We start from the raw sequence: 16,897 nt of genomic DNA on the forward strand, positions 1-16,897 counted from the left end.
AGGAGCGATGGGACTCCAGGCTTGCAGCCCAGACAGGGAGAGAAAGACAGGAAATTGCCACACACATGTTGGAACCTGTGGTCTTTATTCATGCCCCCCACCAAGTGCAGTCACTGACAAGGCCCCTGCCCAAAGCAGAAACCCCAGGCACTCTCCTGTGAGCCAGAAGTATATAAAGTGCTGGTGTGTGACCATCCTCTGGGGGAAGGTCAAAGGGAGCAAGAGCCCCAGGGGCTCTGCTCAGGAAGGGCAGGGCATAGGCCTGGGTTCCCAGGGGACTGGGCCAGGGCCTACGACCACCACCACCTTGGGGCTGGGGAAATTCGGTGCAGTCCTGGGCAGGAGGGAACTGAAAAGGGAGCCTTCAGCATGGAGTCCTAAGAGGCTGGGGGTGGCGGGTGGGGAATTTCTGCACCCCTGTGAAGAGAGTGGGGCATGGAAGGGAAGCCTTGGGGATCTCAGAGGATGGGACAGCCCTTCCGGCGCTTATTCTTGCGGACCTGGAGGCCGGCGCGAGTGGCCATCTCGAATACCTCCCGAACCCCCTCCTTGGTCTTGGCTGAGCACTCAAGGTAGCCGAAGGCACTGATCCGGTTCGCCATGTCCCGGCCTTCCTCAGACCGAACAGGCTCCTGAGAAGACAGAAGATGAGGGGTCAGAGGAAGCTAGTGGCTCGTGTACCTCTTCCCACCTCACCCAGAAGCGTAGTACTAGAACAAATACCTCCCGCCCTGACCCCACAGAGCACCCAGACCCCAGGCCACCCTGGGCAGCTTCATGGTCAGGGATCCAGCACTCTTATGTTTACATTCAAAATTCTCTCCAGTCTATTCCGTCCACTCCCATGCAGCCCTGCACCCCACAGCACACGTTCTCTTACCTGAAGGAGTGTCCCCCACCTCCTGACCTCCCTGCCTGCACTCTCACTTTCCTCCGTTACATCCTCTGTAGCCACCAGAATTATTTTTCTAACATGCAGACCTGACATCTATCCGCATTTTAAAACCTTGCTACAATTATCCTTGCAAGATAGCCTGTATTCCTTATCCTGGCCGCTTTCTCTAATAAACTCTAGCCCTCTGGCTAGAGAGACACTTGCCAGGTCCCTGAATAAGCCAGCTCTCTCGCCCTCCTGGCCTTTCTTCCAGCCACTTACAGCGCCCTCCCTCCTGCACCCATGTCCGCCCACTCCTCCCCAGAGGCGCGCGTCCCTCAAGTGAAATGTCAGAAGCTGTCTCCCTGAGGGCAGAGACTTTCCTATTCATCTTAATTCCAAACACAGGATGGGCAATAAACTGGAATAAAAATGCCAAGCGAACTTAGACAAGTCACTTCATATTTCTCTAATAATTTCATCAGAAATTTTATCAGACACTGAGCACCCTTCCGGTTCTCCCTCACCAGGGTGCAGACGCTAGGAGGTGGGCGTCACCGTCTCCTCTAACGGGGCCACTGCGGAAGGGACGCTCCCTTGCCCAGTCTGCAACCCCTCAGAGTGTACCCTCCTCCCCCAGGGCTCCAGCCTGGCAGCTGCACCCACCTGCTTCATCTTGGCCAGCTCCCTCCTGGTATGCTCGTCTTGCCTCAGGTCCTTCTTATTTCCCACGAGGATGATGGGCACGTTGGGGCAGAAGTGCTTCACCTCCGGGGTCCACTTCTCAGGAATGTTTTCTGCACAGACATGTCCCAACAGGTGTCAAGGCCTCCGCTTAGGCTAGAAAGCTCCCTTGGGGGCCCCTCATCTTCCCACAGCAGTCTTAGAGGCCACTCGGCTGACAGTTCTTTTCACAGCTCAAAACCCCTCCTGTCTGGTGCTGGGGTTACCACAGTAGAGGAGACCAACGGGGTGAGCGCTGCCTGCGGCCCCCCCCCCCCGCATCTGGAGATGCTGCAGACAGGCCACGGAAGAGGCCTCTGCTGATCCCACCCTCCCTCGTGCCCTCACCCAGGCTGTCGGGGCTGTCGATGGAGAAGCACATGAGGATGACATCGGTGTCCGGGTAGGAGAGAGGCCGCAGCCGATCGTAGTCTTCCTGCCCTGCTGTGTCCCACAGAGCCAGCTCCACCTGATAAACAGGACAGTGAGTAGCAGGCCTGAGGGCCCCAACCCTGCCACCCGGAGGCCCACTCTGAAACCACCAGTCCTTTAGGCTCACTGAACATCTCTCCTGAGCACTTGTTACGTGCCAGGCATTGTATTTATCACTGTCACACAAATTAGGTCAAATTAGGGTTGTTTTTTTTTAAAAATCTAAGACGTATTTGACCTTGGCGTAGTGTATGAATTGCCACTGTGAACACCATAATTTTGGTTAATTCTCACAGCCCTCTGAGGGAGGTCTTACTGTCATCCCCGTTTTGCAGCTGGGGGAGTTTCAGCACGGATTACAGAGCTAGTAAGTGGTAGCCCTTCCATCAGAGGGTAGAGCCAGGTTTCCTACCATCACAATTGCACTTCCTAACTTTTGCCGGTCCTAGCAGGGAGAATGACGTGGGTGGGGTGGGGAAGGCCGCACTAGGTCTCTAAGTGACTGGGGGCAGGGCCCCAAGGTGAGCTGGGAAGGGAAGGGGCTCTTCGCCTTCACCTGCTTGCCATCCACCTCGATGTCTGCGATATAGTTCTCAAAGACGGTAGGGACGTAGACCTCTGGAAACTGGTCCTTGCTGAAGACGATGAGGAGGCACGTCTTCCCACAGGCACCATCCCCCACGATCACCAGCTTCTTTCGGATTGCAGCCATGGCTGGGGCTAGCAGGCAAAAGGCAGTGGAGATTTGGGGAAAAGCCAGTAAGGTCAAAATCACTTCTCTAGAGCCCCCCAAACCTTCCTGGAAACCAAGGCATCCAGCAAAGGGAGGAAAGGGAGCTTGCTCAGGCATGTTCCTGTCAAGAACCAATTGTGCAGGCAACAGAGCTCGAAATTCCTAATCTCTGGGTCAGGGACAGGTCTCCCCAGATGGGTTAAAGTACAGCAGTGGGAGATGGAAGAAGAACCCACTTGGGAGCCAGAAAACATGAGTTTCAATCTAATCCACTCACCAACTGGGGGACCCCAGATACCCAGAGACATGCTCAGAGATCAGGGACATGCCCAGCTTTTATCTACTTTACATATCAGGATTTCAAGTCAGACTTCATTTGTTACCAGGATTTTGATGCATTTAAAGTTTAATAATATCAAAGGTCCAATCTAGAACAGACTGTCCCTCCGCACGAGTCACACCTGCCCAGTCACAAATAAGGAGTCCTCTCTGCAAGACCACAGACTAGTGGCACCACCTACCAGGTGGTGGATGGGTAAGGGAAAGAATATTTATAGAGCCCAGGCACTATTTTTGGCATTATGACAGAAATTATCTCCCTAGACACCTGGAAGGTAGATGGTGCACTTCCCATTTTGACAAACAAGGAAACTAAGGCTCAGTGAAGTTAAGGTGTATTCAGAGTCATGGCACATAAGCGGCAGGGACATCGCTCAAAGCAGGCCTGTGTGACTTAAGTCTGTGCCTTTTCTACATATCACCCCAGAGGTGGGAAGGAGAGAAGCAGGGAAACCCAGACAGACGACAGTGGCAGTAGCCGGCTGGCTTCCCTGGCCCACCCCACCTGGTCCCCAAAGCCCCGAGTCACACAAAGGAGGCTCAGTCCCTGAAGTGCCCACAGCTCCCATTCGGGCAGCCTGCCCTCCTCCCCCCTTCCTCCTGGGCCTGGCAGCAACACTGGGTCACTCAGCTCCTGGCAGGGGACAATGACCACACTGTATAGAGCCACACATCCACCACAGCAGAGCAACAGAATAATCCACTAGGGAATCACCTCCACCCATTCTCCGGAACAACCCCTTCCTCCCTCTGTCCAGCTCACCCAAAGGCCCTGCCCACCCCTCCCTGTGACTCAGGGCAAGGAGTCAGCTTCCCTGGCTTTCTGTGTGTCCTCCTCCCCCAACACACATGAACGAGCATCTGCCCAGTTCATCACACCTTCAGATCTTCCCTCACTTCCTTCTTCCCTGGGGAGGGAAGCAGACCTCCAGCCGGCTGAAGTTCCCAGGCCTACAGCCTGGGAGGAAGAGAGGGCGGGCTCCAGGGCTGAGAAGTCAAGGCTGTTGGGAAGGGGGAGGGGGCTAGAGCCTGGGCTGGGAGGAGCCCCAAAGGGAGAGAAAAGAGGGCCAGGCGCAGCACCAACCAGGCAGGGAGCAGTTAAGAAGGGGACGGTAACCCGATCTCTGCCCCAAACCTGGCTTTTTCTCTCAGAGCCACATCCTGTCAAACTGAGCTGAACTCTTCTACTCCCCACATACCACCTCCTCACAGCTCTGCCTTTCAGGAGGCAAACAAACACTCTAGCCCAGGGCTATCTCTCCTCAACAGTGGGATCCCGGCGGCCCCTCCCTCCCCTCCACACACACACACCACACACGCACAACACTGGGATGTGGGGGAAGTGGACATGAGTCAGAGAGAATTTATGGGAGTTCACAGCCACACTCTCCCTACCACAAAAGGGGCTCTCCCTGTTACCCTAAAAGACAGGCAAGAAGGCGTTCGCCCTGCCAGCAGATCCCCTCCAAAAATGGGAACCATCCTCCAAAAAGGAGGTTCTTTGGGAATTTCTACCCAGGTGACTGCCACTAGGATTTCTTCCAACTCCCCCACCCACTCCCATTAGTTCAACTGGTGCCACTGTATAAAGACAGGCTGGAGTAGCCCCAACCCGGGTGGGCAGTGCTGATGGAGGGAGTCACTATCGGGATGAATACCAGCCACTTAGGCGTGCGTATGCCACTGCTATACCCCGGCAGGGCAGTTTGGGTGGCAACAGATGGTGGGAGGCAGAGGCCAGAATTTCAGGTTAGGGGCATGCATTAAGGGACCTGGAGCCTCCAGCTCAATTAGAAGACTTTCCCTCCAGGCTCTGGTTGCGCCAGAAGAGCAAGCAGGCCAGGCCAGGCCAGGCCACTAGGCCCAACCAAGGGCAAGATGGCATGGACAACAACTCCCTGTAAGAGGTGGCCCCAGAGGAACTGTCCCACTGACCCTGAGAGGAGCAAACCCCACACAGGGCCTGGAATGGAGCCTGGAACTTCTGGGGCCTTCCGAGAGACACAAGACACTGTGGATACACCAGACCTCTCTTCAGTCGTTCTCTTGATTTCCCAGATGAGCCAGAGGGGCCGGCTGATGCTGCTGGCCCTTTCGCCCCCTGCCCCCCGAGATCTAGGGAAGGAATCAGTCTTCAGGAAATACTTCATCCTCAACTTTCAAACCAGAATTGAGGGCAGGATTCAGCCTAGGATCTCCCAGCCCAACCCCCCAAAATAACCTTATCATGCTGCTTTCCAGAGTGGGAAGGAGGGGGGAGGATCTTTCTCCCTCTCTCGCTCACACACAGGAGCTGGATCTTTCGCGGATCTTCCCTACCCCACAACCCAGGCAGGTTCCAGGAACCGTCTAAGGCGGCCCCGCCGGGCAGCGGCAGCTCTCGCAGTCACACCCCGCCCCTGTTCCCGCCATTCCACCATCCCGGCCTGGGGGAACTCCCGCGCCCACCCCTCTCCGGGTCCACTTCGGGCCGCCCGGCCTGGGAGCGGCGGCCCTCGCCCGGCGGGGCGGGTTCTGAGAGGCCGGGAGGGAAGGGAAGAGGCTCGGGTCCGGAGCCCGGGAGGCAAGAGTCCCGCCCGGCAGTTCCGAGGGCCGCTCGCGGCAGCCCGGGAAGGGGCCGACCCGGCCGGACCCCTGCTCAGCCCGGACGCCGTTTGCAAGGGAAGGGAACGCGGCCCATGCTCGGGCCAGATGCCCTCCCGAGCCGCGCCCCGAGCTCCAGGACAGCGGGGAGGGGGAAAGTGCCCTCCCGGGGACGAGTTCCCAGGACGCCCCGCCGCCCACATTCCCGGCCCCGGGTACCTTCCGCTCCGCCGCCTCCAGCTGCGCGGCCGGTGCCGGAGGCTGAGACTGACCCCCGGGGCCCCGCCCCGCCCTCCCCCTGCGCGCCGGCGGGGAGGGGCGGGCGGGACCGGGGGAGGGTCGGCCCGGGGGCGGCCCTTGGCTCGGCCCGCCCCGGCCCCCGCCCAGAGCAGCCGCGGCTCGCCCCAGCCGCAGGCCAGAGGTCTGGGGCGCCGGCCCGCTGGGCCGGGGGAAGCCGGCGGGAGAGTCCGGGACTGCGGAGGAGCGGGGCGAGCGGGCGGACGGGCTGGCCCCCCAAGGACTCAGGCTCTGCCCCGCCTTCCAGCCCCTGGGGAGGACCGGCGTCGGGAAAGTTGAGAGGCGCTCGGGGTGGGGTCAGGAAGGGCCGCTGCTGCCCTCCTGTGGCCAACCAGCCACGCGCGCCTGCCCCACTCGGGACCTGGCGGGAGGCGGGACCGGTCCGGGCGCCGCAGGGGGCGGAGGGTGCAGAAGATGTCCACTCTCTGCTCCTAGAAGCATTGCGGAGCAAGTACAGCCCAGCATCATCCCCCAGCCTTGAAGACTTTTCAGACCCGTTCAGACCCGGACCACCGTTCCACCTCACAATGCCCTTTCTTCCCTGGCCTGGAATTTCCACGAGTTAAATTCCTACCTACCCCTCAAGGGGCTCTCCTAGAAATGTTTCTGGATCCTCAGCTAGGAATTCAATTCCCACTCCTATTGTATCCTTTCTGTGTGGTTAGGGACACTTAGCCCGGTCTGACCTGGCACATAAGATATTTACCTACATGTATGTCTACTTCTCCGGCTAAGGAAGTAGACGTAGAAGGAGGAAATCTACCAACGTTTCATTGGCTTATGCTTGGTACATTGCATAGCTCAACCCTTTTAAGACTCATCACAGATGTTTGGGGTAAGTATATCCCCTTTTGCTTGTAAGGAAACTGAGCTCAGAGAACTTAAGTGGCTTGCACAAATGTTTTGAGATTTGTAAGGGACAGAGCAAGAACTCAGAGGGTCAGGCCTGTCTGACTCCAAAATTGGTGGTCTCTCCCTGCTGCCTCCCAGGCTCCTCCAACCTGTCCCTTCCCCCACTGTCCAGCACAGTGTGTAGCACATACTAGGTTTTCAACAAATAAATGTTAGAAATCATATAACTTTTAAAGACCTGAAGTGCAAGCCAGACATTTGATAAATGAGGAAACTGAGGTCCACAGCAGTTTTGTCCCCAGGCCTCTTAACTCAATCAGTAAACATTTATTGAGTGTGAACTGAGGGCTGTGTGCTGAAGATCAATTTCTGCCTTCAAACAACTTACAGTCTAAATGAAGAATACAATTTCAAGAGAGCTAACATTTATTGAACCCTTATCACAGGGACCTGGCTCTACATGCATTATCTACAACTCTAGGAAGTAGTACTGTTATATCTCCACTTTCCTGATAAGCAAATTGAGGCTCAGAGAGGTTACAGAGCTAGGGTTAGATCTGGCACCAGAACCTGAACAGCTGGACTCTAGAGCCCCTGCTCTTAACTGCCACTGGCTACTGACTCCTAATACGGACAGTTCTAACATAGGAGGTCATCGCTGTAGTGGGGGATGCATGGGCTGAGGGACAGGTGAAGGGTTCAAGATAAGGTGATATGTAGATTTTAAATAATAAGTTGGAGCTACTAAAGGCCCACAGAGTTAGTGGGAATCCAGGAGGGTGGTGGTGGTGGTAAAAGAAGAGGCTGGAGGAGGCAGCAGTGGCCAGATCATGAAGGTCCTCATATGTCATGCTCAGGAGTTGAATGTCAGTTTTTCTCTAGGTACAATAAGGAGCCACTGAAGTTAGGATGACATAGTAAAGAACTAAGGTGGTGACAGTGGAGGTGGAGAGGAGACAAACATGAAATGTTTTTTAAGATGTATAATCAGCTATACTTAGTGATCCATTAGCTTGACCAGGAAGAAATGAAAGCCAAGGGTGACTGATTCTAAGATTTCTAACTCGAGCAGTGGAGCTCGTGCCCATCAAGAGGATGAACCAGAAGGAACATGTTACGGGGGGAAACGGTGAATTCAGTTTGAGGTATGTTGAGTTGAAGTGCTGAAGGGCTGTCTAGGAGATGGTGGGGAGATGACTGGGATGTATGGGTCCAAAGCTCAGGAACGGTCTGGGCTGAAAACACTGACTTCAAAGACATGAGTAGATAGATGATGTCACAGTAATCAATGAGAACAGTCATGGCAAGTGTGTGGAGTGAGAAAAGCGGAAGGCAGAAGAAAAAACCTGCGAATGCTACATTTTTAGGACTGTTCTGGTGTTCTTTCCACCACCCCACAGAGTTTTTCCTTACCTTTTGGTTTCTACCCAAAGCAAATAAAGACACACATCTTTATCCATCTGTTTTATTTGCCAATAGCTAAAATTTTGGATCTGGTGGACATCCCTTCTTCAGTTAAATTGCCACTAAAGAAGAGCCAGAGAGACAACTTCAGAATTTGGGCTGGGAGAGGGATAAGTATGGAGAGGCTGGGATGGTGGTGGAAGGAATGCAGATGAGCACCTCAGGAGTAACTGCCTGGCCCTCCCAGGGGGATGACGAAGACTGAGATGTCATCCCCAGAACCCAGCTTGTTGTTGGGGAGACGCCAACCACGGTCCCGGGGAGTGCCCCGGGCCCCCAGGACCAGAGCTTGGGCCAGGGCTGTATACCTGCCAGGAACACATGTGTACATTCATGTACCATCGTGTATATGGGAAGATAGATACACAGACCCACATGTGGGTCCCCAGGCATTGCTTCCCTTTGCCCCTTCCTTCACCAGTGCCATCCCCTCCCCACCATGCCATGCAACTCCTACCTGCTCGGGTCATTGGGCTCGTAGGCCGACAGCACCCTGTCCACAGTGGCAGCTACCTCACAATCGCTGGTGACATCCCACAGGCCATCTGTTCCCAGAACTAGCACATCGTCTGGACAGTGCTCATACTGCGTCAGGTCATATACTCGTACCTGGTGGGGAAAGAGAGTACAGAGGACTGCTGTGTAGGTTTGATGGACAGGGAGCTGAGGGATAAGAGCCACTGAGACCCCCAGAAGAGGGAAAGTGTGGTTAAGGGGGCTCCCATACAGCTCACCTCAGGGAAGCAGGAGAGGAAGGGCTTGATGGGCAGGTTGGAACTGCAGACCTTAAGATTGTGGTCTCCCAAGCCCCGGGTCACCCCAATGGTGGCCATCATCCGAGCCTAAAGGAAATGAGGAGGGGCTGCTGCTATAGTCCCTCCCAGACTCTCTAAAACCATAGACCCCTCCCACCCCTACCCTCAGGTAGAACCTCCACCTCCCTAGACAAGTTGTAGTGCGTCCTCCTGCCCTCTCCCACCTCTACCATGGAGTTTACCTTTTTGCCCTCCCCACAGACCAGAGGAAACCTGAGATCCTCCAGCTCGATCTTTTTGTAGGCCCTGGTGGGGGGGGGGGGAGTAGAGGAGGCATCACCCAGGTATCAAAGCCTCCTCCCCTAGGAGCTGCACACCCTCACACAAACCCATTAGCAGGGCCACATCCCCCCAACTCCCAGCCTGGCCCAGCCTCCAGCTTCCACTTCACAGCTGGTGAGGGACTGGTTGCGTTGCCATGGGAACGGGCCCCAGCTCTGAGGGAAGTGTTACCAGCCAGTCATGTTCTGGTCCCGGTACAGCATCCTCTGCCCCAGCTCCTTGGGCTGAAGTCTGCGGGGGAACTCAAGGTGTGTGAATTCACCACCCAGCAGCTCTGGTTTCAGGAAGCCCTAGGGTTGGGAATGGCTGGATAGAGCGAAGGGCCAGGGGGCATTATGCCCACAGCACACCCTGGTATACAGACCATGTTGTTTACAGCAGACCCTTAAATATAATTTACCATGTGCCACACTCTGTTCCAATATTAACTCATTTGCTCCTCAAACAGCCCTTAAGGCAGAAACTATTGATGCACAGAGAGGTTAAGGGAATTGTTGAGGTCGGATGTTTAGCAAAGTACTCAAACCAGAATACATCCCAAGGCGGTCCAGCTCCAGAGCCCATGCGTCTCAACAGGAAGCCATACTGCCTTTCAAGGGCCTTTGCTGTTCCCCTCCCCCACCTCTGACTCTACTTCCTGCCTCAGCTGGGGCCGCAGTGGGAGCACTGGACCAGCCTGCCTTCTGGGTCCTCCCACCAGCTCAGCCTGCACAGCAGCCTTCCCTCTAAGCTCCCAGGAGGAGCTTTCTGTGCATGTGGTGGAGGTGTGAGAGTTCTCAGGGACACAGGGTGCAGAGAGGCGAAAGACCCAACAAAGAATGGGGGTGGAGACTTTGCTTCCTACTTACAAGCAGCTGAAGACGCTGGCGCTCAGTCTCCGGGGTAAACTCCCGGGACATTGGAATGATTTCACCATTCCGGACAATGATGGCCCTGCCCAGAGAAAAAAGGTTTGGGCCTGGATCTCCTCAGACCCCTCATGGAAAATTCCAGAAAGACCAGGCCCTCCCCATAATGACCCTTAGGATTCTTTACCCAGACCCCATTTTTCCTCCCTTCCTGGATATTTCAGGCTTTTCCTTATGTCTGTGATCCCTCCTGACGCCCTCCAATCTTTGATTTTTAACCCCTACCAACTCACTCTCTTCATTCAACCCCATCCCAGAGAATGTGGACCCTGCAGCCAATTTCAGAGCCCCCCTTCCCCATACCTGCTGTCGCCCGCATTGGCCACGTACACCTTGCCTAGCAGGTAAACCACAACCAGTGCACAGCAGCCCCCCTCCACTTGGTGGCCACGCCGCTCCCGGGCCATCTGCTCATCCTGCCACACAAGGGTCAGAGGGAGTGGAAGAAGAAGAGGTTCCAGGCACACAGCCACCCGCTTTTCTCCCCCACCCCATCTGCAAAATTCGACTGGCCCAGCCCTGCCATGCTGGAGGAGAGGAGGGAAGACGTGGGTATAACTGCCCCTTCTCCTCCCCTTTGAACCAAGCTCTGCTCAGGCTCTCAAAGGTGTTGTGGGTTCTTGGGGTTGCTCCCCTCAGGCCACCTGGCTCCCACACAGAGTTGACTAGAGTGTTTGCCTAATGGGCCCCTTGGCCCAGGTCACCCACTCACCATGAGCTGGAAGGCATTCTCAATGGCCCCCACTACCAGGCTCTCATGGGTCACTTCCTTCTGTGAAGACCAGCAGGACTGAGGACCAACCAAGTGAGAGGGATCGGAAGAACCTGGGGTCCCTGGAGTGGATGGGAGGCAGAGGGGTGGTGGCGAAGGGTCCTGAAGTATCTCTACCAGGTCCTTTAGCTGCTCCCGGATATGGCGATGCAGGAGCCTTGAGGCCATTTCGGCAGCTCCACCCCCTGCATGCCCATCAAACAGGCCCCAGTAGTAGAAGCAGAGTCCCTGATGGAGGAAGAGTTAGAGGTGTGTGTGAGAGAGACAGAGAGAGAGAGAGAAAGAGAGAGAGTATGTGTGTGTGTGTGATATGCAGGGAGAACAGGACTCTGAGCATCCATATAAAACATCAGAGAGGAGGTTAGTGCTTGGTATTAAAGGCAAATTAGGTTTATTTACTTATTCACATAGGACCTACTCTGTGTCAAGAAAGGGAAAGCCTCAGGAAAGCCACTCTCAGGGGATAAAAGAGGCAAAAAAAAAATCAGCATTGGTAATTAATTAAGTCATCCATAAATATGAGAGCCTCTACCTTTTAAGAGGAAAAATAAACATTCATACTGAAATGGTAGACTCTAACTGATCAATGCCAGGTAAGGGTTCTGTGCCAGAAGGTAGAAAGCTAGTGACTTAGGAGACAGGTCTTCCACATGTCTCAGATTTAAAACCAAATGCCTGAAGTCTCGGGGAGAGGTGTCACTGTGTCTCTAGAGGCTAGGGAAGAGGGTAGGGGCTTACCTGGCCTCGGCTAGGGTCCCTAGGTACTCCCATAACACTCCTCCGACCTTCCACATACACCACTTCACAGCAAGCCTGGTCCTCATTGTGCCGACTCTTGCCCGCGTTGATGACCCTGCTGGGCCAGAATGACCGCATCAGGTTGGATACCAGACCAGGTCCTGGAATAACCCCCACCTTAGACACACACATCCTCTCCAATTGGCTGGCCAAGCTGAGAAAGGTCACAGCCACCTGGGATCCAGGCCAGAGGAAGGAGGAGAAGGGAGGGCGGGCAAGGCACAAGGAGTACTGTCTGGGTGGCAGGCCCTATCACCTCACAGAAAGACCAGCAGCAGCACCTGCCTGCCTCAGTTCCCCCATCCCTGGAAAAGGAGGCATCCCTGGTGGTGCTGCTGGGGTCAGAGCTAAATGGGGGCAGGACGTTTTACTTTCCTGCTATCCAAGACCCTACATCCCACCCTTAGCCCCAGTCAACTCTCCTAGTGCCTTGTCCCCAGCACCTCACCTTCATGGGCACACCCACCCTTATCCCAAAACCATCCAGTGAAAGTTTCTGCTGCGTTGCCAATGAGGAAGTACTCCAGCCCAGACTCGGAAAGAGGAATTGAAATAGAGTAGGAGTGGAAGCCCACCTGGACTGGGTAGGAGCCACTGTAACCACAAACTCCTCTCACGTAGGAAGCTAAAGGAGGTGGTCGGGTGGGGGACAGGGCCACCAGCCACCTCCCTCAGCGCTCTCAGCGCCCCTACCACTCTCCGTGCTCCACTTTGCTGGCAGATGCAAGAAAAAGAACACACAGCCTAGGGTAGCAAGCCGGCCGCTCCGACAGGGGGTCCGCTTCGCTGTCGGCCCGCGCGAGTTGGCCGGACTAGGTGCGTCTAAAAGGGACCCTCCTTCTACCCTAGGCGGCGCCTCCCCCACCCCTGAGGAAGCTGGCGGCCTCCCGGTGTCACGGGCTATTTCTGGGTGTGGAGGGGGAAGGGAACTACAGTAAGAGGGACAGGGAACTGGGGCGCTGGGGTTGGGAAGCCGGTGAGCGCGTCTTCCCAACCTCTATCTCGCCTTTTAAAAGGAACCCCGCTCCTTCTTGAGATCCCTCCTCCCTTAGCCTTTAACGCGCCGGGCCGCGACTGAGAACTGGCCAACTCATCCTTAGCGGGGCCCTGCGCCCTCCCGGCTCTAGGAAGGAACGGGGTCCTGGGGCGGCGCGGTGAGGGTAGTCAATGAGCTGGAAGGTCCTGAAGAAGGCGATTCGGGCTGCGCTCGACTGGCGAGGGCTGGGAGGGGGTGCGGCCCGAAGCCCAGAGGATAGCCAAGGTCCTGGGAAAAGGGAGCTCCTGGCACCGAGCGCGGCGTGGGGTACGCATCCTAGCGCCCCGGATGCCAAGCTGGGGAGGGGGGTGGGAGTCCCATTCTGGTTTGGGTGCTCCAAAGGGCGCTCACTCGGCGTAGCCCGTGCTCCAGGGCAGGCGGCGGCCCGTGTCCGGGGGGCTTTGCACAGCCCGTCCCGCGTGGTCGTCGGCGCGTCGCAGCCCCCCGGGGCTCAGCTGCAGAAAGGTCGGTCTGGAGAAGCTCGCTCGAGCCTCTACAGCCTTCGCAGGTGCCCCGCTCCCGGGCCTCGCCGGAGGGCTCCTGGGCTCTTCTGGAGCAGCGGCGGGCGGCGCCGAGGCCGCGTTGGGCAGGTCCGGGGATTTGGGGCGTGGGGGCGGAGCACCCCCGGAGCTCACCAGGTGCGCGACCGCCGAGCGCACCCGGTTGAGCATGCTGCCTCCCTGCCCCGCCCTCGGCCGTGGCCCCGCCCCCGATCAGGCCCCGCCCCCGGATCTCGGGGTGGGCGGGGCTCGCTCCAGCAGGCCCCTCCAGGCCATTGGCTCCGGGCCCGCGGGGCCGGTCCGGGAAGGACGTCCCCTTGCCGGGGGCCGCCGCTGGAACCGCCCGGCCTCTGCCCGGTCCCACTCCGGCGCGGCCCCGCCTCAGTTTCTTAGGAAGGGTCTGTTGTCGGAAGCGGGCGGAGAGAAGAAAACCTTATTTCAGGTTTCGAGTAGACATCAGCCAGAACTTCCTCATTGTGACGGGGAGCCGCGGGGGGGGGGGGCGGTGTCCGCGCTCGCGGTTCAGTGCGGCCAGCCTGCCCGGAGGGCCACGGAGCCGATGACCTCAGAGTGAAAACGGCCGCTTCAGAGCTGCTGGGTGTGAAGCACCTGGTGTGACTCCGTCTCCGGCTTCGGCTGCTGGAGAGAGAGGAGCCGGGCTGGCGCCTGGCGCGGTGGGGCGGCGACGGCGCAGGCTGCAGCCGACCTCCCTGAATCAGGGAGCTGGGGACTTCCTAGGCCCCTTGACGCCGCTGGTCCCCCGCGGAAACCACTTCTAGGTGCAGGAGAGGGGTTGCCACTCCCACCTTACTTTCTTTCTCAGAACCCAGTTTCGCCCCACATTTAGAGGTCCCCTGCCCACGGCAGGACTAGTTAGTAACCATAATAACCTATTAGGTTATTAAGTATGAAATGTCCGATGACCTTAAGCACTAAAGTTTGACAGTTGATATTTCTGACACTTCTTGTCTGATTTTTATGGTGAAGGTACATCCTCAGTCTTGCAAACCCACGTTTTGGCTTGTGATTATCTTTCAAAAAATTTTTAGAGCAGTTTTTGTGAAACCATGGGTAAGTCAAAAATAAGTGTTATTTGCGAATATGAGTTCTGTCGTGGAACCAATGCAGCGCAGACAGCTCGAAATATCAACAAAGTGTTTGGGAAGGATGTGGTTAATGAATGCACAGTACATGGATGGTTTAAGAAGTTCTGTTCCCATGATTTTAATCTTGAAAATGAGCCATGTGGGTTACTGAGACCAAGGTGGATAATGATGAGCTGAAAGCTGTAGTGGAAGCGAATCCATCTCTACTTACGAGTGAATTAGCAGCAAGGTTTGACATTACTATTCCAATAATATTGGACCATTTAAGACAAATGGGCAAGGTAAAGAAGCTGGGATAGATGGGTTCTGCGTGAATTAAATGAGCACCAGCAAAGAAATCGTCTGGAAGCTTGCCTTTCCTTGCTGTCATGACATAAAGGTGAACCATTTCTATACTGTTTGGGTACGTGTGACAAAAATGGATTCTTTTTGGCAATCACAAGCGTTTGGCACAATGGTTGGATAAAGGTGAAGTTCGGAAACACAGTCTAAAACTGAATATTCATCAAAAAAATCTAATGGTGTCTGATAGTCCAGCGCTGGCATTATCCACTACAGCTTCATGAAACCTGGTCAGTCGATTACAGGGGATGTCTACTGTAACCAGTTGGATGAAGTGATGAGGATGCTTGTGATTAAACAGCTGAGATTGGTCCATAGAGACAGGCCAATCTTGCAAGACAATGTTTGACCACATGTCGCACAAACACCACTGCTCAAACTACAGAAGCTGGACTTACAAACTCTCTGTCATCCACCATATTCACCGGAGCTTGCACCAACTGGCTACCACTTCTTACAAGGAAATATATTCAATTTTCAATAAGCTGTGGAAAACGCCTTTCACGATTTCATTGCCACTCACTCTCCAGGCTTCTTCACTTCTGGCATAAACAAGCTACCATTAAGATGGCAAAACTGTGTCAATAGCTTAGGCACATACTTTGATTAATTGTACTGCTTCTTGTTTGAGATATAATAAACTACATTTTTTATTCAAAATCAGACATTTCATATTTAATGACCTAAGTAACATCGTAAGTAACTATCACTTATTGCGGACTCACTGCATACTAGGCCCTCTACAAAGCACATTTCATACATTAGGTCTCTCATACTGCACACCAACCTTTCCAGGTGGGTTTTATTCTATCAGTTTTACTGATGAGGCAGAACTGGATGCTCTTGTCATTTTACGTGACTTGACCCAAAAGGTCACACAGCCAGTGAGAGATTCGCATTCATGTCAGCCCCCTGATGCCCGAACCCGGTCTGTCTTAATAACCAAGCTGATTTCTCCAGATCAGGGAGGAAGGGTTAGGAAGAAGATGAATGGCTGAGGGATGGGTGGGGGTTCCTCCCTCCCATCCTTCTCCTCTTAGGGCCAGGCTGAGAGCAGTCCAGAAATGCCGAGCAAGTTCTGTGGCTGCCACCAGGGGGAAACAGAGGCCAGGCTAAGCGCTTGCCTGAGAGGTAGAAAAGCCCACCTGCTGGAAGATGAGGACTGAGCCTGGTACCTGGTGGGCTGCCTATTCTTTCTGTCTTCTCCCCTCTGGGGGAGGGTGGTACTGACCTGATGCCAGAAGAGCTCTGTCCCTAAACCTCCTATCAGGCAGTTGATCACTATGTCTCCAGAGATACCACACACACACAGTTCAAATGGGGACAAGGCCCTTGTGGGCCTAATGCAAGTTGAGCGTAACCATCAGGGACCACTGGCACCCAGTTCATTATTGGGACTCCACCTCTAGGCTCTGTCTGCCAGGTGCTTCCTGACCTTCCTCCTTCTGCTTCTGGGGCTAACCTGTTCCCCTAAAAGGGGTGGCTTTCCTGGTAGCTTCCAAATAAAAATCCCACAATGGTCATTCAGGTTTTTAGACTTGCTATGCCTGCTATGTTATGTCTGAACTTTGGGCTGAGACTTCCAGAGAAAAAGACACAAAAGAGAAAAAAAAAATCAGACCCAAAGGCACATAGAGCAGCAAAGGCAGATGGGAACAAAGAACAGGCTGCTGCTATGGGTTTTCCCCCCTGTTTGAGAAAAACTGGACCCAGCTCTCAGATAAATGGCAGAACCACAGTGACAAGCCAAAGACTGAAGGAAAAAATAGAACTCCTGATTATTTTTATTATTCAGTGTTTCTGGGACAGTTTACTTACCACTTCTCCATGTTACCCAGCTCCCTATGCTCTGCTCTTCACAGCACCCACCAAGTGTGGCTGCAAGCGGGCCGCAGAGCCAGGGCCCAGAGACACCCCCAGCTCTAGCACCAGAAGGTCAGCAGAGAAGTCAATGGCTTCCTTGGGCTCCAGAACAGCCTCCCAGCCATATCCAAACCCTAAGGCTGTCCTCTCCCTGAACCTCTCACCTCCGATTCCTGGC

At 55.0% G+C, this 16,897-nt stretch overlaps 2 protein-coding genes across 5 annotated transcripts; both read right to left on the reverse strand.

The window, feature by feature from the left end:
• Window positions 1–68: 68 nt before the first annotated feature.
• On the reverse strand, window positions 69–6,011 carry RHOC (ras homolog family member C). 2 transcript variants are annotated; one of them, XM_045546820.1, is made up of 5 exons: window positions 5,904–6,011; window positions 2,586–2,749; window positions 1,946–2,066; window positions 1,541–1,671; window positions 69–632 (listed from the first exon to the last, which is right to left on the reverse strand). In XM_045546820.1, exons 2-5 carry the CDS (start codon window positions 2,739–2,741, stop codon window positions 459–461), a joined length of 582 nt encoding a protein of 193 aa, XP_045402776.1. In that variant the 5' UTR covers window positions 2,742–2,749; window positions 5,904–6,011; the 3' UTR covers window positions 69–458. The 2 variants fall into 2 exon arrangements, with proteins under 2 accessions (XP_045402776.1, XP_045402777.1); XM_045546821.1 differs by lacking the exon at window positions 5,904–6,011 and adding an exon at window positions 3,981–4,097.
• A 2,273-nt stretch (window positions 6,012–8,284) lies between these two features.
• On the reverse strand, window positions 8,285–13,610 carry PPM1J (protein phosphatase, Mg2+/Mn2+ dependent 1J). 3 transcript variants are annotated; one of them, XM_045546823.1, is made up of 11 exons: window positions 13,260–13,592; window positions 11,813–11,927; window positions 11,192–11,302; window positions 11,015–11,074; window positions 10,606–10,718; window positions 10,243–10,327; window positions 9,566–9,684; window positions 9,295–9,358; window positions 9,032–9,139; window positions 8,755–8,906; window positions 8,285–8,605 (listed from the first exon to the last, which is right to left on the reverse strand). In XM_045546823.1, the coding sequence occupies exons 1-11, from the start codon at window positions 13,577–13,579 to the stop codon at window positions 8,458–8,460; spliced, it is 1,395 nt and encodes a 464-aa protein (XP_045402779.1). In that variant the 5' UTR covers window positions 13,580–13,592; the 3' UTR covers window positions 8,285–8,457. The 3 variants fall into 3 exon arrangements, with proteins under 3 accessions (XP_045402779.1, XP_045402778.1, XP_045402781.1); XM_045546822.1 differs by having other exon boundaries at window positions 11,015–11,302; window positions 13,260–13,610; XM_045546825.1 differs by lacking the exon at window positions 11,192–11,302 and having other exon boundaries at window positions 13,260–13,582.
• Window positions 13,611–16,897: the final 3,287 nt, after the last annotated feature.

The sequence above is a fragment of the Lemur catta genome, chromosome 3 (assembly GCF_020740605.2).
Source record: "Lemur catta isolate mLemCat1 chromosome 3, mLemCat1.pri, whole genome shotgun sequence".
NCBI classification, from domain to species: Eukaryota; Metazoa; Chordata; class Mammalia; order Primates; family Lemuridae; genus Lemur; species Lemur catta.